The following is a 25,204-nucleotide window of genomic DNA, read 5'->3' as shown; positions in this document are numbered from 1 at the left end:
AACCGACTCAAAAACAGCTTCTTCCTTGCTGCCATCAGACTTTTGAATGGACCTACCTCGCACTAAGTTGATCTTTCTCTACACCTTAGCTGTGATTGTAACACTACATTTTGCACTCTTTTCCTTCTCTATGAATGGTATGCCTTGTCTGTATAGCATGCAAGAAACAATACTTTTCATTGTATAATAATACATGTGACAATAATAAATCAAATCAACTCAAATTTCTCTTAAAGGAATACTGCCTTAAACAAAAGAAAATCACAAATGAAACTTAATGTCAGGAAAATTCCAGTGAACCTCTGATAATAGGACTTAATAGGCAATTAACGATCTTCAATTGCCTACCCACCGTTTGCAGGCAAGTAGTCCTTTAGATGCCGATCTCACCTCGGGAAAAATGACCGGGGACGGGATAATCCCGAGATACCAGTCAGCGGAGTGAATTTTCCTGCTCTGTCTCGGTACTCACCCACATCAGGGGCTGCAAGTGCTTCTCCAAGTCTGTTTGGATCTCCACTCTGTCTAACATTTCACCATTTAGTTACATTTTTTTCTTTTAGAATCAATGTGATGACCCTACACTTTGCCAACATTGAAATCCATTTCCCACAGTTTTTGCCATTCACTTCATCTATTAATATCTCCTTTGCACGATAGAACATTATACTGACATTTCAGCTGTCTATGATCGCAGTCTAAATTAATTTTATTTTTCAATAGTTTATTTATATTGAAATTTAATCTTAGAAAACTTGGATGTAACATTGTTGTCCAATCGAAATTGCTGACCAGGCAGAAGTCAGTTTCGTATTAAAGTTTTACATTTGTTAGTAAATTGAAAGCAGACGTGAAATTCAGCATGCTGCCTATTGAAAGCACTCTTAGATTGGAAGATCATCAGAGCTGTGCAGTAGCTGTGGCCAGCAAGTTTGCCAAGAAATCCAGTTGCTTGCTGATCTTGTCAGGTGCAGAGCTGGGTGGGAACAGTGTTGTTGATTTATGGAGCTAATCATGGGGATAGAATTATTTTTTCTTGCGATAATATGTCCTCCCTGCTGTTCCATATGTCGACAGTTGTTAAAAACATGACATTATTCTTCATTAGTGCTCCATACTTTGTAAGGTTTGCACTGTTCTAATACATAAGTGGGTAAGAACGTTTTGACTAAACACCAAGTACTAAATTTAGACTTGGCACTAATTACTAGTATTAGCAATTAGGAAAACATGTACAGATGAAAATTTGACTTTCTCTAGTGCCTAAGTATGATGACTGGCAACCCTGGGTAAACTGGTGACTTCAGTCTGTGTTGTGGACTTAATAGAAAGGGTGTCAATATTTACTTATTTCCATTTTTTAAAACTTCTGGCACAAACAGAAATGTATTTTGGTTTGTGGGTGGAAATAGAGCTTTGGTATTGACATGTTAATTGTTTATAATTAATATCTAAGTCAAGAAATTATTGTTGGTGTTGTTTGCAAATGGAAGATTTATCTGACTCTTCGCGAATTCAGTGCAGCCACTGATCCATTTCTTTGGATTCGTGCTGTAGTAAAACATTGAAAAGGATATCAAGGGTGGCACGGTGGCTCAGTGGTTAGCACTGCTGCCTCACAGCGCTAGGGACCCGAGTTCAATTCCATCCTTGGGTGACTGTCTGTGTGGAGTTTGCATGTTCTCCCCGTGTCTGCGTGGGTTTCCTCTGGGTGCTCCAGTTTCCTCCCATAATCAAAAGATATGCGGGTTAGATTGTTTATCTGGAATATAAAGCTGGTCTCAGTAATGGTGAACATGAAACTATCATCGATTGTTGTGAAAACCCAACTGCTTCATTAGGGTCCTTTAGGGAAGGAAATCTGCCGTCCTTATCGATGATAGTTTCATGTTCACCATTACTGAGACCAGCTTTATATTCCAGATTTATTAATTGAATTAATAAATTAATAAAATTCCACCAGCTGCCATTATGGAATGTGAACCCATGTCCCCAGAGCATTAGCCTGGACCTATGGATTACAAGTCCAGTGGCATTACCACTACTCCACCATCTCCCCATAAGGAGGTTGCTGTTGCGGCAGTTATCACATGGTCCTGAAAAGACAACAGCCTTAATAACTTAAAATGTGTGACTAAATTTTAATCAGGCTTAAGTTACCTGCACTTGGGTCTCTGTAAGAAATGATCTCACCTCAAAAAGTGAAATCGTATCATTCTCTGGGTTTCTTTTCATGGTGAATGTTACTGGAATTTCTGATCTTTTGATCTGTAGCCTACACATGAAGTCCACCTTAATTGCTCAGTAATTTAATAACCCTTGACAGGAATTCACCCAAATTACTTATTAAGCTTTGTCTTATAAAACTTATGATTCATGTTGGAAGTCTTATCTGCCTTTGTTACAGAGCAGGAACGGTCCCATCTCAAAATGTGCTTTTAATAAATATTGAATGAGATCTATCAAAATGTTGTCTGCATGTTTCTGTGTGGTTTCTTGTCTTGACAGCATTGTTTTTAAAACCTTGCAAAATCATTCTTCTTTGCAGGACAACATCTGTGAGCATTGCTTGACTTTACATTTTACCATACTCTGTACCAGTTGGAAATACTGTCGATACAAAGGGATGATTCGTCGATTATGTTGCGTAGAATTTTCACACAAAGCTCTTTTTGGTCATAGAATTATCTCTGTGGAGCTCCCAGACAACGCCCAGCAATTTGGCATTCAGTTCCGATGGTGGCAGCCTTATCACTCTGGGCCTCAAGAGGACGTGTGGGCCATTGATGAAATTACTATGACCTCAGTCCTGTACAACAGCATTACTCTCAACTTCACCAATCTTGTGGATGTGACTCAATCCTTGGGCTTCTACCTGGGAAATGTCCAACCTTACTGTAACCACGACTGGTCTCTCAGGTAGGAAGCATACTCCAGAAATTGCACTTGCTTCAATTTCTCATGCTGCCTTAAAGGAATTTTTTGCAGGTTTGGAAAATGCGAATGTAATTAGTCAAATGATAGGATATGATTGCTTCTCATTCATGCTTGTTTTTCCAAAGCTTTTTGGTTCTAAGTTGAGAGAAGGAAGTAAAATATTTGGATCACATTAGATATGAATCTGCCTTGGATGAAGAACTCTTATTGATTTATTGTTAGTTTTCATGGAAAGGTTGGAGGCATTACCCCTGAAAAACTACAATGTGGATTCGTTGAAATAATTGAAAAGCTCTCACCTTATGAAATGATCTGTTTGTGTAGCTTCTATATCGCAATAGAAGACTGAAAACTCCAACACACGGTTGACCAATTATATTGCTGGAGGTTCCGTGACACTTTGAACCATTACAAACTTTGGATAGGTCACCACAAAAGATAGCCATTGATGCAAGATAATGGATAGAGCTCACAAGGCCAAGAGATTTGTATAAAAGTGCAAGGTGCAAGATGGCTTCAGGCTTTGTCACTATGGAATAGAGAAGGGGACAATGTGCAGTAGACGAAAGTCAGGTGAATAGAGCGTCAATGCTGCAGTGTAAAGCTGGAAACAATTTTACTAGTAGTTCACTGAAGGATTTGAGGATAAGAGTGAGGATTTTGATGCTAGTGTGCTTGAAGAGTGAAATCGATGGAAGTTGTGAAAGACTAATTTGTGGGATATCTGAGAGTTAGGTCAGGGCAGTAAGGGTGTTGGATGTTTTAAAAATTTGTGTAGGCTGAAGATGGGGAGAGTGACAAGAAAACATTCTTGGTTTGAGCTATGGAGAATGGTTTATTGATGGTGGAAGTCAAGTGTTGTTCCTGAAGGTGCATGTAAGTGGTTTTGGCAATGCAATAGATACTGGAATTGAAGCTCAACTCAACAGAGGATATCAAGGTGTGTGTGCCTACATGTTTAGCCTGCATGAGCATCAAGGGAGGAAGATGGAATTGGTGTTTGAGGTGCAAAGATTCTGCCTCAAACAAAACAAAGTGGCCTCTGTTTGGTCAGTGTTGACGTGAATAGCCAGGATTTGAGAGATAGGCAATCAAACATCTTGGTGACAGTTAGAGATCAAGAGTGGTGATAGATTTGGATGTTAGCAGCATATATGTGGAACCTAGCTCCACGGTCACCACTATATTACCAAGAGCTGTTTATAGATAAGGAATAGGACAAGGAAAGTGTGGGATCTTTGAGATAATGATATGGACCTAGGAAGAGAGAATTTGGGAATGTGAGGTGGATAAGAATAAAATCATGAAAGTGACTGTATTGAGGACTACAGGGAGTTAAAGGAGACATAGTCACAAAATAATAAAGGAGTCAAAGGTAGACTATTTTAAGAAGACAGGTGGTGATAGCAGTATTAATGGGAGAATCATTGATGAGGACTGCCTTGCTGTTCCACCTCTGTAACATTACCCATCTTCATGTCTGCCTCAGCTCATCTACTGCTGAACCCTCAACCCTGCCCTTAATACCTCCAGAATCGACTATTCCAATGCTTGCCTGACTTACCTCATATTTACCCTCAGTAAATATGAGCTTAACCTCTCCAAATATCAATCATCCATCACACTGACCGCTGGCCTGAATTTTAAAATCGTCATTCTTGTTTTCAAATCTATCTATGGTCTTGTCCCTCCCCGTCTCTGAATTCTCCACCACCTCTTACAACTCTGAGATCTCTGCAGTATCCAATTCTGGCCTTTTGAGTATTCCTGATTTTCTCACTACACCATTGATGCCATGCCTTCGCCTGCCCGTGTGCTAAACTCTGGAAATCCCTCCCTCCTCCTCCTCTGTTTCTCTCTCTCGCTCTCTTCCAAAATGTTCCTTAAAACCAACCAATGTTTTTGACCAAGTTTTTGGTCAAACATTACCCTTGTGGCTTGGTGCTAAATTTTATTTGATTAAACTTCTGTGAAGTGATTGGGACAGTTGACTGTGTCAAAGTTGCATTATAAATACAAGTTATTGTTGAGTTGCAATGATACTTTAAAATTCCTTATACGGGGCGGCACGGTGGCACAGTGGTTAGCACTGCTGCCTCACAGCGCCTGGGTCCCAGCATCAATTCTGGCCTTGGGTCACTGTCTGAGTGGAGTTTGCACATTCTCCCCGTGTCTGCATGGATTTCCTCCGGGTGCTCCAGTTTCCTCCTACACTCCAAAGATGTGCGGGTTAGGTTGATTGACCATGTTAAATTGCCCCTTAATGTCAGGGGGATTAACAGAGTAAATGCGTGGGGTTATGGGAATAGGGCTTGGGTGAGATTGTGATCGGTACAGACTCAATGGGCCAAAGAGCCTCCTTCTGTACTGTAGGGATTCTATGACTGGAAACTAAAGTGGACAAAGTGATCACAATAGGATTTTTAAGAAGGCAGATGATAATAGCTGTATTAATGGGATAACAATTGCCTGCAGGAAGAGAGCAGTTGACAATGTGCATGAGCAGTGGACTTAAGGAGTGATTGTTGAAAGCTGATTGGGAAGATAACCAGGTAGCAAGCGAGTTTCATTCAGAGAGAAAATTAGCCTCGTGAGGGCTAAAAAGGACATTGTGAAAGCAAGTACAGCATGTTTTATTGATATTAGCTTAGATCGAACTAAAGTAAATGATTTCATGTAAATAGCTCTGTTGCACACCAATGACTTCATTGAGTTTATTTAACTTGCTGAAATATTTAGTCCCGTGTACCCGCTAAATTGTCCGCTGGTCCCAAGTGACTTGAATTGAGAATCAAACTTAACTTGACAAGTGTTGGAACATTTCTGATCTGTTCGCAAAGACCCAAATATGCCAAAAGCTGCCCAGTTCTGACTTTGATGGAATATGGCTTTTTTTCAATGGCAGCAAGCAGACAGGATCATTGCTTAGCAAGAATGAATTTGAAGTCCTGTCTGTGTTAATAGCCTGCTGATATAATATAATATTGCTCTTTAAAAGGCAAGAGATCTAGCTTTTCCTCAGGACCCTGATATTGGGGCCAAATGGAGGTCCCAACTCTGTACTTGCCGGCAGCGAAACCTACTCAGAAATCTTCCAAGAAACAGCCTCCTAATTGGCCACCTCCACTTTCACTGTCCTATAAAGGATTGTGCCCAGTCTCATTATTCAGCCGGCCCAAACAGAACCTTAGCAGCCCCACCGGGAAGGTAGGCACTGGTGAGGCAGCTCAAGGACCAAAAGAATGCCTCAACAGGTTGTACATCAATGAAGAAATAAACAGGCAGCAGCTCGATAGGGTTACAGGGGAAACTCCTCTCCTAGATTAGGTTTCTCCATTCTTGGTGTATTTTCTTAAGGACCCCCATCCCCAATCTGGTCTGCCACAGGGAGACCACCTCCATTGAGCTGGTGACTTCCGCATGGAGTTGGGAGCCACACTGCTGGTGGTAAAACGCCTGTGAGTCTACAAAAGGGATTTCAATTGGTTAAATGAGTGGACTGATGGAATATATTATGGAAAAATAACTCATCCCCTTTCGCAGGAAGAATGGAAAAGCAGTACACTGTTCAAATGGAGATAGTTTTTTTTATTATTTCAATAATGGAATGTGGGCTTCGCTGGCTAGGCCAGCATTTTCATTGCCCATCCCTAATTGCCCCCTTGAGAAGGTGGTGGTGAGCTGCCTTCTTGAACTATTACAGTGCATGTGGTGTAGGTACATCCACAGTGCTGTCAGGGAGGGATTTCCAGGATTTTGACACAGCGACAGTGAAGGATATATTTCCAAATCAGGATGGTCTATTGGTTGGAGAGGAACTTGCATATGTTGCCCTGTCTAGGTGGTAGAGGTTGCGTGTTTGGTAGATGTTGTCTAAGGAGTATTGGTGAATTGCTAGACTATTAATCCAGAAACTCAGCTAATGTTCTGGAACCAGGGTTCGAATCTCACCATGACAGTTGGTGGAATTTAGTAAAAGATATCTGGAATTAAGTATCTACTAATGACCATGAAACCATTGTCGATTGTTCGGAAAATCCTAAAGGAAATCTGCCATCCTTACCTGGTCTGGCCTACATGTGACTCTCAAACTGCCCTCGGGCAATAGGGATGGGCAACAAATATTGGCCAGCCAGCTACGCCCATGTCCCACAAATTAATTTTAAAAAGCATGCAATTCCATTAGAAGTGGTTCAGAGGTGGTTCATTTGCCTTATTCCTGGGACGAAGGGCTTATCTTATGAAGAATCGTTGGTCCTGTATCCATTGGTGAAGAATTTGAGGTGATCTTATTGAAACCCTATGGGGACTTGATCGAAGGAAACCAGGAGGGCATATCCTCATGTGCAGAGAGGCTAGAATAATGGGAATACATTCAAGAATAAGATCTCCCTTTTAAGACGCAGATGAGAGTGCATTTTTTCCTCTGAGAGTCATTACTCTGTGGAATTCTCTTCCCAGAAGACAGTGGAGGATGGGCCATTGAATTTATTCAAGGCTGAGTTAGAGAGGCAGCTGATTTGATTTCCAGCCCACCCCAAGAAAGTTCCCTGGCAGTGGGAATACGGCAAACCCGCCATCATGAGGCTGGGAAAATTCAGATAACAGTGACAACAGAACATGTATTGCTTAATCACGGTCAGTGTTCAGAAGGATCATTGTTTATTTGGTGCCAATTTGTGACTTTCTCATTTATCTTGTACTTTCTACACTGTTCGTTGGAAATTCGATTATATTAAAGTTTAAATTAAAATATTAAAACTATATTGGTGATATAATGGCATTTTCCCTTCGTCTTCAAAAAATAACCAATATCAGATGTCCTGAAGTCGCTTTGGGAAGACGGGCACCTCCCTTAATTTCACAATTTGGCTTAGTGATGCATCATAGCTAACTGGAATTGGACAGAGTTTGGAAGATAACTAGCCAAGAATGATGAATTAATCAAGCAGCAAAGTTTCACCAATTTAATTTAAAAATGACATGAAGAATAAAGTTGTAATTTATTTCCTCATAAGTGCTGTTACATAATGTTTCTCCTGAAGGATTTGTTTCAGGAGCAGCAGGGAGGGTGCATGCCATCCATCAAAAGGGTAAAGGTGGGACAGGTTTCTTGAGTCAGGAGTGTATGTTGAATGAGTTATTGTATCTGTGAGTATAGAACTATTTCAGTGCATCTATTGAATGCAAAGCAGTCAGTCCATCTATCCCAGTCATTAATTATGATCATTTTGAATATCACGGTGAGTTTCTTATTTCCTATCTTTTCTTCTGTTATACATAAATTGAACAGGCATTACACCTATAAAAACATAAGTCACATTTAGCCATTGTTACACTTTGGTTAGCTTACTCTCAATTGAATGCTTCAGTGATTTAGTGGCTGGTTGGAACGAAATGGATTATGGTTTTCTAGTGTTATTCATTTGGCAACTTACATTGGCTGTGATTTTTCCAGTTTTATTGTTGACGAGATCACTATTTATGCTTCATTCTGAATTCAAGACAGATTGAAAGCTCTTCTTATGGAAATCTACCTAACAGTTTATTAGTACGCTGGAATCATGGCTAACAAGACAGTATTTGGCCAATTGAGTTCTTGCAAGGCTGTTTTGAGTTGACGCCTGGGTTAAGCACTCTCTTTTCACCTTTAGATTCTGGGATTGTGTCCAGCTAGTCCATTAGAATGAAAGTCTCCTTTCTCGCCTGGCTGCTGTAATAATCTGGTGTGAAATGGGGTTGGGGAGTTTCAAACAGATTTCCAATGCACACAGGCTGGTATGATGATACTGACCATTGCTTAAAGAGGCTGTGAGATGTGGGAGTGGAAACGTTTAAGCAGGATTTTGAACTAGGTTGTTACAACAGAATACCGGGAGCATGATTCTGCATTCAACTTTGCCAAATGTTCCCAATTTAATTTGCTGAGCTGGAAATTTGTGCCGCAGATTTGAATTGCCTGCATCCAGCCTCCTCTGAAAGTAGTAACTGGAGACTTCCAGAGAGTATTGGGGCAGCTCCCTAGGAGGACGCTAGCTCCTGATTAGCATATTCCAGAGGGCACACATCTTTTTTAGGATCTTGATGTCAAATTTGACATAAGCTGGGCAGAGCCTGCGCTGCTCACTTTTTGCAGGATTACCATGGTCTTATCAGTCATTTTGAAAGGGACCAGTGGACACTGCTGAAGAACAAGTCAGAGCTTTTGATTTTTCCACTTACTTTTAGAGAACTGATCCACTAATCTGCTACCGAGCGGTTACTTCCAGGTACCCAAACTGACCCTCCGTCATCTACAAGAACCTGGAGGCTGACTGGAAAATCTCAGACAGTTTCCTTTAACTGACCTCAAAGGTTTCTTAACCGGCCTTGTCAGCTATTGTCCCCGTGCGGGCAAGGAGCCCTGCCACCCTCACCCCATCCCTCCATCTCATCTCTGTCAAAGTGACTGTAGGGTGGGATGGCAGTGAGGAACTGGCACACCTCTGTCCCTCCCCCAGGAGAGTCTCAAATTCTGCCTTCAGAGTCGCTGCTGAAGAGTTTGAGTGGTGAGAAGTTGTACTTCTAAAAAACAATTCAGTGGATTTTTTGCAAAGACTTTTAATTTATCCAATTTATCCAAATTTTGAATAAAATTTATTTCCCCTCCATCCCCCCTCCCATTCACTTGCCTTACCCCAATATACTCTCCAATTTTCAGGTAATAGCTTGCCTTAGCATACAGTAAAAATCCAGTAAGATAGAAATATGATCTTCATAAATTCTGTATAATTAACAGAGCCAGGAAATATTTCAGATTTTGTAGCTCGGAGGAATTTATGTCATGCCAACATTAACTTTTTAGCCTATGCTTTTAGAAATTGCCTCAAGGAAAAGCAGATACATAAAGAGGTTAATGGGGAGGCTGACGGAGCTGGTGGAGAGGTGTTGAATTTGGCTGGTGACCTTCAGAGCCCTTGCCAGCCATTATCCCATGGGAAATCTCCAGACCAATTCACACTATCTAACTGATTAGTGGTTAAATTAATTAATGTTAGCTGATCTCAGCTGGGCTTCCATTTGGTTTCCTCTTGGCAACTCCACAGCAATGAGTTAGGTGCAATGTTGCTGTTGGTCACGGGGGAGTGATTGACAACATTTTCTTCATTGCGCGAATTTGGGTTGGATGATTTATCATTCAGTGCAGACTATTCCCTATCTCATTTTCTGCAGCAAGTGAAACGTGTCTAATCATGTGTAATGTTTCCATCAGTCACTTCCCTTCTCCAAATAAGAAGCCATAAATTTGGAGTCAGTTAAAATGCTCGTAAATTATTTTAATTTTAAACAAATATGATTAAATTATCATGGGCTTATTTTAGACCACAAAGTCATAATAAAATAATTACAGTACAAAGCTCTTCTGCCAAGCAGATAGTTCGCACAAAGTCAAGTTTACAGTTATCTGAGACTGCCAGAAACAAAAATCATCTTTGCAGTTTAAACTTTATTGTGAATGATTGTCTTAAAATGATTTACTCATCTTGAAATTTCACTGAACTCAGCTTATGACTGAATTAAGAAATTATTTAAGATCAAACTCAACAGCATTTTTAATAGGTGAGTTTGAAAGTAGCAGATGTGCGCTTGATAGATCAGTATAATACCAGTCATCTCCTGAGGTAATATGGACCAGAGAAAAAGGATGGAAATATTGATTTGTCAAAGGTTCATAAAGAAATTACTGCGCTGTAGTTTCCTCCACTTTGCAGCCCTGAATTGTTAGCAGAGAGTTATCAAGGTGGTACACCTTGAGTGTTGCACCCTTACCACACACCTGCCTTCTGCCAGAAGAGGGCTGCAGTTGACCCTGGAACAACAGCTAAAGGCCTGCCAAATTCTCTTTTGGAAAGAACGACGCAACAGTGAGTACTTCTCTACTTAGGCCCTAAGGACATTCCTTGCTTAGGTGTTGACCCAGCCTCTCCTGCACAGAGTAACACCTCCAGCACAGCAACATGTGTCAAGGCAATGGCCAGAAGGTTTACCTCAACAGTCCTCTGGGGGAGGTTAGTCCGATTCTGTTTCCTCTTTAATTGTAAATCTATAGCATTAGATGGCTCTGAATTTGGAAATCAAAAAATGATTTCTTAGAAATAAATTATTCTTTATTAGGATGTTCTCCTGATGCTCTCCTTGCAGGAAGGGCATTCCATTATGAGTAATTTAGAGACAGCTAGGGTTTGGAACTCTTCTGAGGCCTGCTTGGCCGCGGGTTTGATGTTGTGACTGCACACTACATCAATCACATCATCTCTTCCTGCAAAAGACAAATTCAATAATCCATAAAAAGAAGATAGCTTTATGATGATGTTGAATATGGGATAATGAAAGGAAATGAGATAGAGGTAGTAAGTGAGTTGAAGGGTTTTAATGATGTCATCAACTGGTCTAGTCAAATATTAGAACAGTCCACAACTGAGATATTTTCTTATAAATGGCATTTTTTCTTCATTCTTTATGAAACATGCATAGCTATGTTTAGAGTTGTCTACAGTGATTCGTCATAGTTCTTCAGTGGTGAGAGTGGTGAACACAAAAGACATCAATAATAAAGACATAGGTGGCATAGCCTGGTGTTGGAACTCAAAGGATGATGTCTCATGTGACAGGTGATATTGTCATATTGGGAGAGTATAATCCAAATGGATTAGACTATGTGGATCCTGTTTATAAAACAGAGGGATATACAGTAGCAATAATACAAAGTATCACATATATTTCTATATATATGCGACTACTTCTGGAACAAAGAAAAATCGAAAGGATTTATCTTTGGAAACTGAAAGATGCGCTGGGTTGGCTGTATTTCTATTTCATTGCTTCTTGTTGTGCAAAAGAAGGAAAATGGTTAACATTCTCAAAGTTCTCTCAGAAATCACCTTTACAAATAAAGGTTATGAAAATGTTTTTGATTAGTAGCTAGGCACCAGCATTTATAGTAGAGACTGTAATCTTTACTATTGAAAGGGCAGTTGTCTCTTGCTATTATCATGCATGTCATATTTGTTGTTTCTGTTAGCATATATTTTCAAAGTGATAGCATTAGAAAAGAGATTGCTGCCAAGCACGATTCCCATCCTATTGGACTCTGCCCAAAAACATGTCTTTGGCTCTTGTCTGTTGATGCTTCAGTTTGAGCCGTTTCTTTTGTTAGTGATGGGTGGTTTACTGTTACCTTCCATTTTCAGGCAGGGTGAAGGGGGCAGGTTCCAAATCTACCTCAGCCAGAACAGGAATTGACCCCCGCTGTTGGCATTATTCAGAATCAACATTAGCCATGTTGCCAACTGAACTAACCGGCTTACCAATGAATCATTCCATCACCATATTTCTGTTGCAGCCAAAAAGACCATTTTGGATTATTTCCACCATGGAAATATGAATAAATCATCTATCCAGTGGACTTATGGAAACACCATTGTTCTTGCTGCAATGAATACAGAGACAGTTTTGAGATATTTGGTTTCATTGTTAAAATTTCAAGTGTGATATAAACACTCTATTTGGCTGCAGTTCCATGTGATGGCATAAGTGAAGTCACGCGTAGTTTTGCGTGCACAGTGTGCCTCTCCACACTGAAGGATAGTCTACCCCAAAAACCTATGATACCCCAAGGAGGTTATTGTTACTTCAAAGGCCTGAATTATAAAGAGTTGCACATCATTCATACTCAACCCTCAACTTATCAACAAAGTATATCCCTTCCTGTTTGCACTCAGTAATGATTGTCATGTAAAATATATTGATCACATGGATGATAGGACTTCAGGAAAAGGGGGACAAAAAGCTACATCAAATACATGACAAACATCGTAATTCAAATTTAGAGCATCAAAGACATTAAAAGAAAACGTTCAGCCCAACAACGTGCTTCAGCCCCAATCTTCGAAGAGCATATTCTGTTGCATCAGCACAGTGATTTTACATTTCCCGCAACACCTAACTTGTAGTCTCTCTCAATAAGATTGCAAGTACCCTCAAAATGATACAACTTTATGTATTTAGGCTTATGTTCTTCAGGAATTAGGTTTGAGCAACAAGCAAATAATCAAACTTTTATCAATCAGTCTAGTTTGGATTGTACCAATGGCCTCGAGGTGAAAGGCCGGCGACTAACCTACTGCACAGTCCAATCACTCGCATTACTTTGCTAAAGAATTCTGCCTTTGGCTTGATCTTAACAATTATGTCCACTTAATACTTCTTTATTTGTCATTGCTACAGTTTCACTGGAGATTCTAAAACAAGTTCGAGCATGCGCTATGTCGAAACCCAGTCCATGCAGATCGGGGCCTCATATATGCTGCAATTCAGCCTGGTGATGGGCTGTGGAAAGCCTTTTACACTGCACGTGGACAACCAAATAAGACTAGAATATTCCACAAACCACGGCTTAACATGGCACCTTGTACAGGAGGTAAATATGAGAGCAAGATTTACTAGTTTTTTGGACTTGCTTAGTGCTAAATTTACACAGTGATATAGCCAGAAACTTGTAACTTATAAGAACAGATAAAAATACAAAAAATGATGGGCAGGTAAAGATCCACTAATCCAACAAATCTGTCTCTTATAGTCTTGAACAATTAAACATCTTGACCCCAATGCTTCCACTACGCGTGACTTCTGGTGGGCCTGGGTAAGATGCACTTTCAGAGAGTAGGTGCAGACTCAATGGGCTGAAAGGCCTCCTTCTGCATGTAGGGTTCCATAAATTCTACAGATTAAATCCTCCAGAGGAAAGTGAAATTATTAAATGGTAAATTCAGCACTCCTGTGTTTGAAGAGAACTTTCTCTGCTGCAAATGTTCCCCTTCAGTGAGGTTCATTATTAAGAGCACTGAATTTACCCTATTCGTAATTAGGGCCATTCATCCTATTGTTCAAGCTAACTACAGTTTTCCTTTATTTTTAAAAATAACCTAATGGGCTCAATGTTAAACATTGCAAATATTAATCAGTCTAGTTTGGATTGTACCAATGATACAATCTTTTTTTGAATTGTGCACTGTTGGATAAAGTTTATACAAATGGAATGGGAACATGTGCAAATAGCTCGTCATTTTTTTATTCATTGCTAATAAAAAGTGATCCTGTGTCGTGACATGAATGTTCAGGCCCTAGTTTATATTTCAGTGCTACTTCAATCTTGAGACTTGTGCCACTTCTTGGCATAAATGACATTTAGTGATGTCAGAAAGCAGTTTACAATTTACATACGTTGTTCCTGTCAATGCCAAATCTTTCTTCTTGTTGTCTTTGGTGTTATGAATAGGTGCGGTCATTATTTAAAGTTGCATTCAGATCATCTTCACTGTGACACCAAATATGAATAAAGCCCCTGCCTGTGACTATATTTGAACTAATGCGTTTAAGTTACTTTAATAAGTTTCCTGCTTAGGCCTTTATTGAACAGGCTCTCAGCCATCAATGAAGTTTTATTTAGGTTTGAACCAGGTTTTGATTTCCTCAGTATCAGTACCATCTTTTCAGTGTAAAGACTTTATTTTGTGTCTAAGTTTCACCTAAAACTGGTGCAAATGAAGTGCTTTCCCTGGAGAAGATAACTTGGGTCCACAAACTTCTTCAGTACATATCTTCTCAACCAAGGACTGTCACCGTGGAGATTTTCTGAAGGATTCCTCAGACACCATATCCTTCAACGTAGCAAACATTTCACACTCACATTTGTGTAGATGGTTGCTTTTGCTCCCCTCTGTTGTTTTAATATTTCTGCTCTAATAACTCCTCCTATGCCACATTAACACAGCCCAAACTAGTGGCTCCCACTTGTTCTTTCTGGTTATAACTGACTGAAAGTTCCATTTGTCGCAGAGACCTCATTGTGATCTGGAAAGAAGAAAACTATCTATTTGTTTGATTTTTGAATTTGAAAATTCTTTTGAGCATGTTTTGGCCTCGTACATTTCCATGGCTTTATCAGAATATGAATCGATAACATTGACAATCCATTGACTACTGCAGGTATTTCAAATATATCTAACTCAAAGAAGATATTCTCGCAATAGAAGCATAGAAATGTAGAAACTAGAAACAGGAGTAGGCCATTTGGCTCTTCGAGCCTGTTCTGCCATTCATTTTGATCATGGCTGATCATTGAATTCAATATCCTGATTCCCCCTTCCTCCCATATCCCTTCATCCCCAAGAGCTATATCTAATTTCTTCTTGAAATCAGACAACGTTTGGCCTCGACTACTTTCTGTGGTAGTGAATTCCATATCTTCACCACCCTCTGGGTGAAGAAATTGCTCCTCACCTCAGTTCTAAAAGGTTATCTTTATCCTCAAACTATGACCCCTAGTTCTGGACTCCCCCACCATTGGGAACATTCTTTCTGAATCTACCCTGTCTAACCCTGTTAGAATTGTATAAGTTTCTATGAGATCCCCTCTCACTCTTCTAAACTCCAGTGAATATAATCCTAACCGACTTAGTCTCTCCTCATATGACAGACCTGCCATCCCAGGAATCAGCCTGGTAAACCTTGGCTGTACTCCCTCTATGCCAAGAACATCCTTCCTCAGATAAGGACACCAAAACTGCACACAATACTCCAGGTGTGGCCTCACCAACGCCCTTTGCAGTCCTCAATCTTCATTAATCCGTTGATTCCCAAATTGTACATTTGAAGCCTTTTGACAGGCAGATGTGGAATTTTTAAAATTTTTGGTAACCCTATTTTCTAGCTTGATGTGTTTTCCTGCAGGAATGTTTTCCCAGTATGCCTAGTTGCCAGGAGTTCACCTCTGCCAGTGTTTATCATTCCTCGGAGTTCTCACAGTGGAAAAGAGTAACCGTGTCCCTGCAACAGAAAACGTGGTAAGTAAATCATTGCAGGCATTAATCCTTGGGAATGGGCCAAACGTAAGATGAATCATTGTCTTCCCACCAACTGTCTCATCACATAAATCTGCAGAATGTGAAATCAAAGACTCCAGGTAACTGGGCATTAATTGGCTCCTCCCCAACTTGTGACTCTGGTTTTAATTATCTTAACAGCTGTTATTGGCTCAAATGAATTTTTAATCTCCGTAATAGCCATAAAAAAATTAACAAGTTTCTGTTTAACATTGATTGAATATGCACACTTCTTCAGTATTTAGGCGAATGCATTCAAACCACAAAAAACACTGGTGTTTAAACATGTCGGAGTGTGTCAGAAGGGATTTGGTAATCTTGACACCAATTTCATAAAGCATTTGCAGGACATTTGATGAAAACTGCTGCCCTGAGCTTGCCATTTTTCTTCCAGTCACATTATGTACTAAGCACAGCTTAGACAAATTACATTGGCTTTTGCTTTATGAAAATGAATTTGTTTTTATGTGTAGATATTTGCATATCAGCACTGCTGATGAGATGCAGGCAGCTGTCGGGGACAGTTTTTTTTTAACAAACGCAGTGTAATTATCACATTTGCATTTTGGAATATAAATATTAAAATGTCATTGCATTAGCTGGTTCTTGACTGGGAAGAGCTTGTTCTTACATTCACCGATAATCATCTGAACTTCCTAAGCGGTTGACCTTCAAAACCAGTCTGAGATCATACCATAAGTGTGACACATCCTGGCTGCATTAAAGTCCATAATGCAAATGTTCTGCTATTCAACCCACAAAGGCGTGTCGAAAGTGGCACAAGAGCTCCAGAAAGGGATGTAGTCTTGGGAGCAGCATGCACCATGTGGGAAGCCAAGATTCAGCCTTCCAAAAATCTGATTTATGGGCTAAATAATGTATTTAGAGTGGCGTTTTCTCCCAATGTGGTATAAATTCTCAGATGCTAAATGCAGTATTAAATGCAGAGAGGAAGTGTTAGGTTTTTTAGGGAACATTAAAACTGACAAAGCCCCAGGGCCTGATGGCATCTATCCTCGACTGCTCAGGGAGACGAGAGGTGAAATTGCTGGGCCTCTGACGGAAATCTTTGTCGCTTCTTTGGACACGGGTGAGGTCCCTGAGGATTGGAGGATAGCGAATGTGGTCCCGTTGTTTAAGAAGGGTAGCAGGGATAACCCAGGAAATTATAGGTCGGTGAGCTTGACGTCCGTGGTAGGGAAGTTGTTGGAGAGGATTCTTAGAGACAGGATGTATGTGCATTTAGAACGAAACAATCTCATTAGTGACAGACAGCATGGTTTTGTAAGAGGGAGGTCGTGCCTTACAAATTTGGTGGAGTTTTTTGAGGAAGTGACAAAAACGGTTGATGAAGGAAGGGCCGTGGATGTCGTCTATATGGATTTCAGTAAGGCATTTGACAAAGTCCCACATGGCAGGTTGGTTAAGAAGGTTAAGGCTCATGGGATACAAGGAGAAGTGGCTAGATGGGTGGAGAACTGGCTTGGCCATAGGAGACAGAGGGTAGTGGTCGAAGGGTCTTTTTCCGGCTGGAGGTCTGTGACCAGTGGTGTTCCGCAGGCTCTGTACTGGGACCTCTGCTATTTGTGATATATATAAATGATTTGGAAGAAGGTGTAACTGGTGTAATCAGCAAGTTTGCGGATGACATGAAGATGGCTGGAATTGCGGATAGCGAAGAGCATTGTCGGGCAATACAGCAGGATATAGATAGGCTGGAAAATTGGGCGTAGAGGTGGCAGATGGAGTTTAATCCGGATAAATGCGAAGTGATGCATTTTGGAAGAAATAATGTAGGGAGGAGTTATACAATAAATGGCAGAGTCATCAGGAGTATAGAAACACAGAGGGACCTAGGTGTGCAAGTCCACAAATCCTTGAAGGTGGCAACACAGGTGGAGAAGGTGGTGAAGAAGGCATATGGTATGCTTGCCTTTATAGGACGGGGTATAGAGTATAAAAGCTGGAGTCTGATGATGCAGCTGTATAGAACGCTGGTTAGGCCACATTTGGAGTACTGCGTCCAGTTCTGGTCGCCGCACTACCAGAAGGACGTGGAGGCATTGGAGAGAGTGCAGAGAAGGTTTACCAGGATGTTGCCTGGTATGGAGGGTCTTAGCTATGAGGAGAGATTGGGTAGACTGGGGTTGTTCTCCTTGGAAAGACGGAGAATGAGGGGAGATCTAATAGAGGCATACAAGATTATGAAGGGTATAGATAGGGTGAACAGTGGGAAGCTTTTTCCCAGGTCGGAGGTGACGATCACGAGGGGTCATGGGCTCAAGCTGAGAGGGGCGAGGTATAACTCAGACATCAGAGGGACGTTTTTTACACAGAGGGTGGTGGGGGCCTGGAATGCGCTGCCAAGTAGGGTGGTGGAGGCAGGCACGCTGACATCGTTTAAGACTTACCTGGATAGTCACATGAGCAGCCTGGGAATGGAGGGATACAAACGATTGGTCTAGTTGGACCAAGGAGCGGCACAGGCTTGGAGGGCCGAAGGGCCTGTTTCCTGTGCTGTACTGTTCTTTGTTCTTTGTTTATTTGACAAATATGGGCTCATTGATAAAATAAATCAACATCTTCTGTGTTCGACCAGTGCACCATAGCTTGAGATTCATTAATTGAGGCTTAACCTCTTCGATCATAGTATTGGGCTTGACTATTAAAAATGGAGTCTTAATGTAGTGAATTGTGCCCAGATATTTGCACGCAGATCCCTAATAGGATACAGATTAATTTCTCTGCTCCATTGGCACCAACACTTCAATAACTGTAAAGCAGAGTCACTGAGCAACATGAATATTCTTTATGTACATTTACAATGTTATTTGTATGCCATGTTTTTTTAAAAAATGTGGGTTTGGGCCTAACTATTTCCTTGTACCCTCCTCTCTGGGAGGTGCTGACTCATATTGAGATACAATTGCTAATTGGCTGTCCTTTGATACTTTACCCAGGTGGCCATTCTTTATGTCTGAACCAATGAATATTGCCAGGTTCATCAAACGTGTTGTTGTTACAGCCAAACATTACTCTTTCCATCAGCGGCCATGGCTGATTCTTCCCTCTCTAATTTAGGAGATCCAGGCCTACATTATGGCACCTTAACTACCACACAGGAGGAGATCAGCTAATAAACTTGAGACCTCTGGCCTGCGCAGCTCAGATATTTTTGCAAACTGAACTAATTCAGGAGTTATAAACATTTCTTTCAATAAATCTCCAGCATACTTTGTAGCAATGGTTAGTGATACAGTCACTCATCATTTTAATTAAGGTAAATTCTTAAGACTAACATCTTTTTTTAAAACTGATTCAGGTCAAGTGCTACACGTTTTCGATGGAGCCAGAGTTACTATATGATTCAGGACGAATGGGCATTAGATGATATTTATATTGGTCAACAGTGTCCTGATATGTGCAATGGACATGGCTGGTGTTACAATGGACTATGCAAGTATGTAATAATATAGAAATATTGATTGATCAGGAGATGCATGTATACATAGGCACAGGAGTAAACCATTCAGCCCTTTGAACCTGTTCCATCATTCAGCTTGATCATGGATGATCTGTGCTGGAACTCCATTTGGTGCACACTCCAAGTGTTGAGCACAGGATCCTGGAAATGATCAAGACTTTTTTTAGTGCTTGATGTCAAAATAAAGTTCATGATGGGGTGAATTGTACTTTGATGCGATTGGTGGACCGAATGTCTTTAACTCATTCAATTTATTAGGTTTATTAGGTGATTGCCTTTGTAGCCCAGAACACCGTGGCCAGAATTCTCCAATGTCGTACACCCCATCACAGCTGTCAGCGGGAACGGAGAATTTGGCGCTCAGCCAAATCTCCATTCATAGCAGTGGGATCGGAGAATCCCAGCTACGGACAGGAATTGGGGCCCATTTACATTCATGACCTTAAATGCATGTATTTTAATATCCCTTTAAACTAAATTGGTTTCAAATTCAGCTTATCGACAAAATGTAGAATTGTACAATCACAATTCAGTCCCTAAATGGTCATTTCTTTCCGTCAAGATGTGATTCAGGTTATCACGGATCTACCTGTAAGCCAGAGGCTATGTTGCCTTCAACAGTGACATGTGACTTTGAGAATGAGGCTGTGATGAAGAATGATTGGCAGGAAGTTATTGGTGGACAAATCGTTAAACCGGAGGAGGGCTGCGGAGTCATTTCCTCAGGTTCATCGCTCTACTTCTCTGAGGTACAGTTCACTCTTCATCCAAGACAATTTGAACCAGTGTCTGTCAAAAATATACGTGGCTTTAGTATGATGTGAGGATGTATGCTCATTGTGTGTGATTTTGAAACTTAGAAATGAAAACAAACAACTACGAGATTCCCAATAACTTGTTTGTTTAGATCAGTGACCTCAGTCAGGTAGCAATGAGAGGAAAGTTACTTCATTCTCATATAACCCCTTCTGGAAAGTGCGGATGTGAAAAATCCAAGTGACGATCCAACTGTCGCTTGCACCCTGTAGCCACTGTCGAGGCTCTCAATTGAAAGATAATCATTTGGCAGAGATGCTGGAGATGAACATGTACCCATGGAACCACACTCCATGGGTGGAATTCTCCCACCCAGCCTGCAGCTGGTTTGGTGGTGGGCGGGTGTGTGAATCTGGCAGGAGACAAAAATCGGAAGCACACCAGTGTAAAATCACATTGCAAGTTCTCCCAATGGCGGGTTAATGGTGGGTCACACTTCCTCCTGGCAGGTGGTGCAAACACCATTTGCCTCTCATGAATGCTCAGTAAAACAGCTGCCCACTGGCATCCACTCAGGCCTTCCGATCTCCAGTGTGAAATTACCAACCACCAAACCTGATTGCTGATGAGTGGTGTTCACAGAGAAGTCCTTGGTTCACCAGAGACTTCGGGGTGAGGGCAACAACTTTCTGCCATAGTGCTACACTGCTCATGATGTGCTGTTCACCACTCTGCTGGGGAGACCAGTTACTGCCTCCATCTCCATGAACTGGTCTTCATGGACAGCATTGGATCCATGGACCCTCCTGTGTCACTGAATCAGATCAGTACAGGCTTGGGTTTGGGGAGCACAGTAATCTCCTTCCCCCTGGTGCCTCACACTAGTATCTATTCAGACTGAACTGTGCTGCAGGATTCATGCAGTCACCGCAACAAAGTTCGACTCGGGGGTTGTGGTGGGGCGGGGGGGAGGTGGTGAGAGATGAGGTTGGGGTGTAGCCTAACAAAGACAAGGGGGCGGGGCAATATGGAAGGAAGACTGACAAGGTGGGGGGAGTGAAGGGCAAAGGCCCACGGTGGCACGCAGGTAAGCAAGATGGTGGATGAGGATCAATGGAATACCAAGTGGAGGAGAACTGGACCCCAACAAAGCTACGTAAAAAGCTCACAAATAAAGGGGGAGGGTTTCAGAGGAATACCACATCATTTACTGGAAGGGGATGCACACACATGCAGTGGATAGATATCCAAATGGGGAGTGGGCGCCTTGCCGGTGATGTGCTCGGGGGAGAGGGTGGTTGAATCAAGGAACAAATTTCTGGCTGAGGTTGCTAGCCTTTTTCCTCTGGGTTGCCGACATTCTGCACGGTCTGGTGCAGACAGGTGGGTTGGAGAGAGTGATAACATGATGCTGAACTGGTGTTTCAATATGGTGCTGGGCCCTTTGAACCTACCAACTGATGACGGGTGGGCAAATCAGCTGCCAGCCAGCTAAGTATCTCGGATGGGGAAGTGCTTGTGCATAATTAATGAGGTTTCAGGCACTGAACTTGGTCAATGGGACAAGTGCCACAGAGCTGCCTGCCACCGCACTTAGGCCGGAATTCTATTGCCCCGCCCCACCCGCCACAGGAATCGGAGCGGACGTGGGGTGGACAATGGGAAGCTCCATTGACCTCAGCCTGGATTTTATGGTTTTGGGACAAGTGAGGCCATAATATCCCGTCCTCAGTCTCAAAATGGGAGAATTTCACCCTTTGTCTTTGAAACTAGAGGGAAAAGATGTGCCTGTGGGCTGCGTCTAAAATAACAGTTTGGTTTCTTTCTCATGTGAGCAAAGACCTGTGATCTTTTGCACCCTCCACATTTTGTAAAGTCATTTTCTCAACAATTCTGTCATGCATTATGCCTGTAACAAGGCACATCAGATACTGTAACCTTCAAGGTGTGTTCCATTTACTTACTCATCTAGAATGGGAAGAGGCAACTCGTCAGCTGGGACCTGGACACTCAATGGGTAGACTTTATCCAGTTCTACGTTCGGATTGGAGGGAACACAGGCTCCTGTAACACACCTGACAGCAGAGAGGAGGGTGTTTTATTGCAGTACAGCAACAATGGTGGCATAAGCTGGCACCTGCTCTCAGAAATGTACTTTTCTGACTACAGTCAACCCAGGTAAGACTTGGGGAGGGAGCACATACGTTCCATGGTTTGTTTATTAGATTTAAATCAATTAAACACTCACTAAAGCCAACCTTGGGTACCATTGCACCAGCCAGAACAAAGATGCTCTTCAAAAGTACTTTTGCGAGATTTGTCATAGAAATATCACCAACTAATTACACCAAAATCCTGCCATCGGTACCAGCTCTCGTTTCAGCTTTGCCGAGCAAATTAAGCACCGTTGCTTCAGCCGGAGGATTGTGCGGCCACTTCCTGAACTGGTTTTCCCTGACTCCTCTAGGGATGGTGCTTATCTGGTATAAAACCCTCCTGTCCCACAGGCCACCATTTTTCAGGCAGTGGGCTGAACGGTGGTGCTGTGTCGCTGCAACGTGTGGGTTTTGGGCCAATGCTCCCTCGCATAGTGAGTTAAAGAATTTGACTTTTCCACCGGAGGAAGGCATCAAGTGAAGGATATACACTCACGCCCAGCAGGAGGGAAAAAAATAAGGTTCAACTACATCTGGTTCAACAGGGCGGCCTGCCAATTGGATGTTTCTTTGCCCTTTTGTCTGAGAGTGGTCCAAGCTTGTAGAGCAATGGGAAAAGACATTTACTGGTAAATAATTAAACTGGACAGAAATATATTTTTTTATCATTTCCATTTCATTTGACAGATTTGTATATTTTGAGCTTCCGGCTTCTGCCAAGACCACCTGTACCCGGTTTCGCTGGTGGCAGCCTGTTCATTCTGGTGAGGGGTATGACCAGTGGGCTATTGATGACATCATCATCTTATCAGAGCGACAGAAACAGATTATTCCCGTCATCACACCAACAATACAGCAGGTAACAAACGTGACCACTTTAACCCAGTTAACGAATAAACAACAAATATATTACCACAGGTGATCTGCAGTCTCCTGCCGGCAGGAATGTGAAATAAAATCCCGCATGTTTAACTGTTAAAAAGAAAATACTTCCTTTCCATCCCCAAATCCGGCACTTTGCAGACAATTAAATTACAGTTTCATTAGTGATGATATTGCTGGGTTAAATCAAGTGTTCCTCTTGAACTCCCGTCAATGAAATTTACAACCAATGCGTAGATACAACATGAAGTACAATGGAAGATAAGCTCATTCAGCAGGTTGGCAGATTAATCCTTCCAGCACTTCAGACATTTACTCTGCCAGACACAGCTGGGTTCCAGATAGCATAAAAGAGGTTTTGACATAAATTAGCATGGTAACTATCAGCCTGTGGTTGTCTGCAATGTAGCAATGTGTATGCAACCTACACTTTGGGCAGGATTTTCTGACCCTTCCTGCTGGTGGGATCCTCCGGTCCGAGCGAAGGAGACCCCCTTTGCAGCGGATTCCCCAGTGGCGGGATGGTGGGCAAGCCATAAAACGAGCCATAGACTTTGGTGGGAGCAGAGTATCTCTCTGGCAGTCAGTGGCGAGTCTCTTCCACCACTGAAAAATACACCGATGGTGATTGGGGAGTCAGGGGGGCAGAAAATCCCAGTCTTTATATCTTCAGAAATTTAAGTGATTTTGCTTTTGTGCAAATTTTGATTAGCCTGTTTCTTTTAGTGGCGTGCCCTTAATTGTTATTCCTGATGTTTGAATGGCTTTATCACTGTAACATTATTTTCACATCCCAGAAAATGAGCTGAACACAAAATCTGGCTGGGCAGGGGAGACCTGAGTTTCCCTGAGCCTTCCAGCTGTCCAATTTAAAGCAAGGACTCAGTCAAAGCAATGGAAACGGATTTCTCTTTACATAGTGAAAGAGTGTAAAATAGTAAAACGTTGGAGACCATTTTAAAAATTCACCCCATTTTCTACTTGGGAGTGAGTGTAATGGGAACTGTAATGTATTGGCATCAGGCAGATAGGGTAGATCAATAAATTGAGTGAATATCCTTTTAGTAGATTCAGCAGCTTTCAGTAATAGTATTTTTCTGTAACCCTACACCTTGCACTCATTAGAACAGATTCAAGAATGCCAAATGTTAAAGGGAGCAACAATTTATACTGCACGAGTAAAGGATGCAGATTGGTCGGCAAGTTGACTGTGATTGGTTGAGGTGTTATGGTTGGTACTATTGTCCACCGTGCTTTTCTTTAATTCAATTGTTAAATTTTGTTAAATTGATCTTCCTTTTGAAATTTGGTATTTGTTCAATCTGGCCTTAAAATCTACGCACTAGAATGGAGCATTGTTTTCACCATTAATAATATTTTTTTTGAACTTACTGTAATTCATGAAGGTCGTCAGACCATATAGAACTGGGATACCTGGACAAACCAGAAAAATGAAATTCTGTAATCACTGGGATATAGAAAGTTAATCAGGTTCGAGCATTAACCTGCTTATGCGTGACATGCTTTCGAGTTCTTAGTGTTCCAGTTTTGAGCAACGCATGATAATACTTAGTAGTATTTCAACTGGCTGATCAGAGGAAGCTATTCCTAGCCAATACAATAACTAACTTGTCTGGAAAAACTAAATAATGCAGCGACAGTGTGTAGGAAGGATGTCCCCGATGGGAGTCCAGAACCAGGGGTCACAGTCTGAGGATTCAGGGTAGACCATTTAGGACAGAGATGAGGAGATACTTCTTCACCCAAAGAGCCTGTGAAACTCATTACCACAGGAAGTAGTTGATGCCAAAACATTGAATGTATTCAAGAGGCAGCTAGATATAGCACTTGGATCGAATGGGATCAAAGGTTATGGGGAGAAAGCAGGATTAGTGGTTGTTGAGTTGGGTGATCAGCGATGATCGTGATGAATGGCAGAGCAGGCTCGAAAGGCCAAATGGCCTCCTCCTGCTCCTTTCTTCTATGTCTCTATGTTTAGCAGGTAGCAGCAGCTCTCTTGAGATACTGTTCAAATCCTGAGAAAGTTCTCAAGACAAAGTGAGCTC

At 41.6% G+C, this 25,204-nt stretch overlaps 1 protein-coding gene across 3 annotated transcripts in view; it reads left to right on the top strand.

Annotated features, from left to right (window-relative positions):
• Positions 1–25,204, top strand: part of reln (reelin) — a 343,770-nt gene that overhangs the window by 192,477 nt on the left and 126,089 nt on the right. For all 3 annotated transcript variants that reach the window (XM_078235653.1, XM_078235652.1, XM_078235651.1), the window contains exons 21-27: positions 2,683–2,919; positions 13,204–13,396; positions 15,709–15,821; positions 19,183–19,320; positions 19,907–20,093; positions 22,073–22,278; positions 22,944–23,115. In XM_078235653.1, the coding sequence (XP_078091779.1) occupies positions 2,683–2,919; positions 13,204–13,396; positions 15,709–15,821; positions 19,183–19,320; positions 19,907–20,093; positions 22,073–22,278; positions 22,944–23,115 (1,246 nt within the window). The remainder of the gene's footprint in view (positions 1–2,682; positions 2,920–13,203; positions 13,397–15,708; positions 15,822–19,182; positions 19,321–19,906; positions 20,094–22,072; positions 22,279–22,943; positions 23,116–25,204) is intronic.

This window comes from Mustelus asterias, chromosome 19 (assembly GCF_964213995.1).
Source record: "Mustelus asterias chromosome 19, sMusAst1.hap1.1, whole genome shotgun sequence".
NCBI lineage: Eukaryota > Metazoa > Chordata > Chondrichthyes > Carcharhiniformes > Triakidae > Mustelus > Mustelus asterias.
Note: the sequence above shows the minus strand (reverse complement) of the source record. Positions and strands in the feature narration are given on the sequence as shown.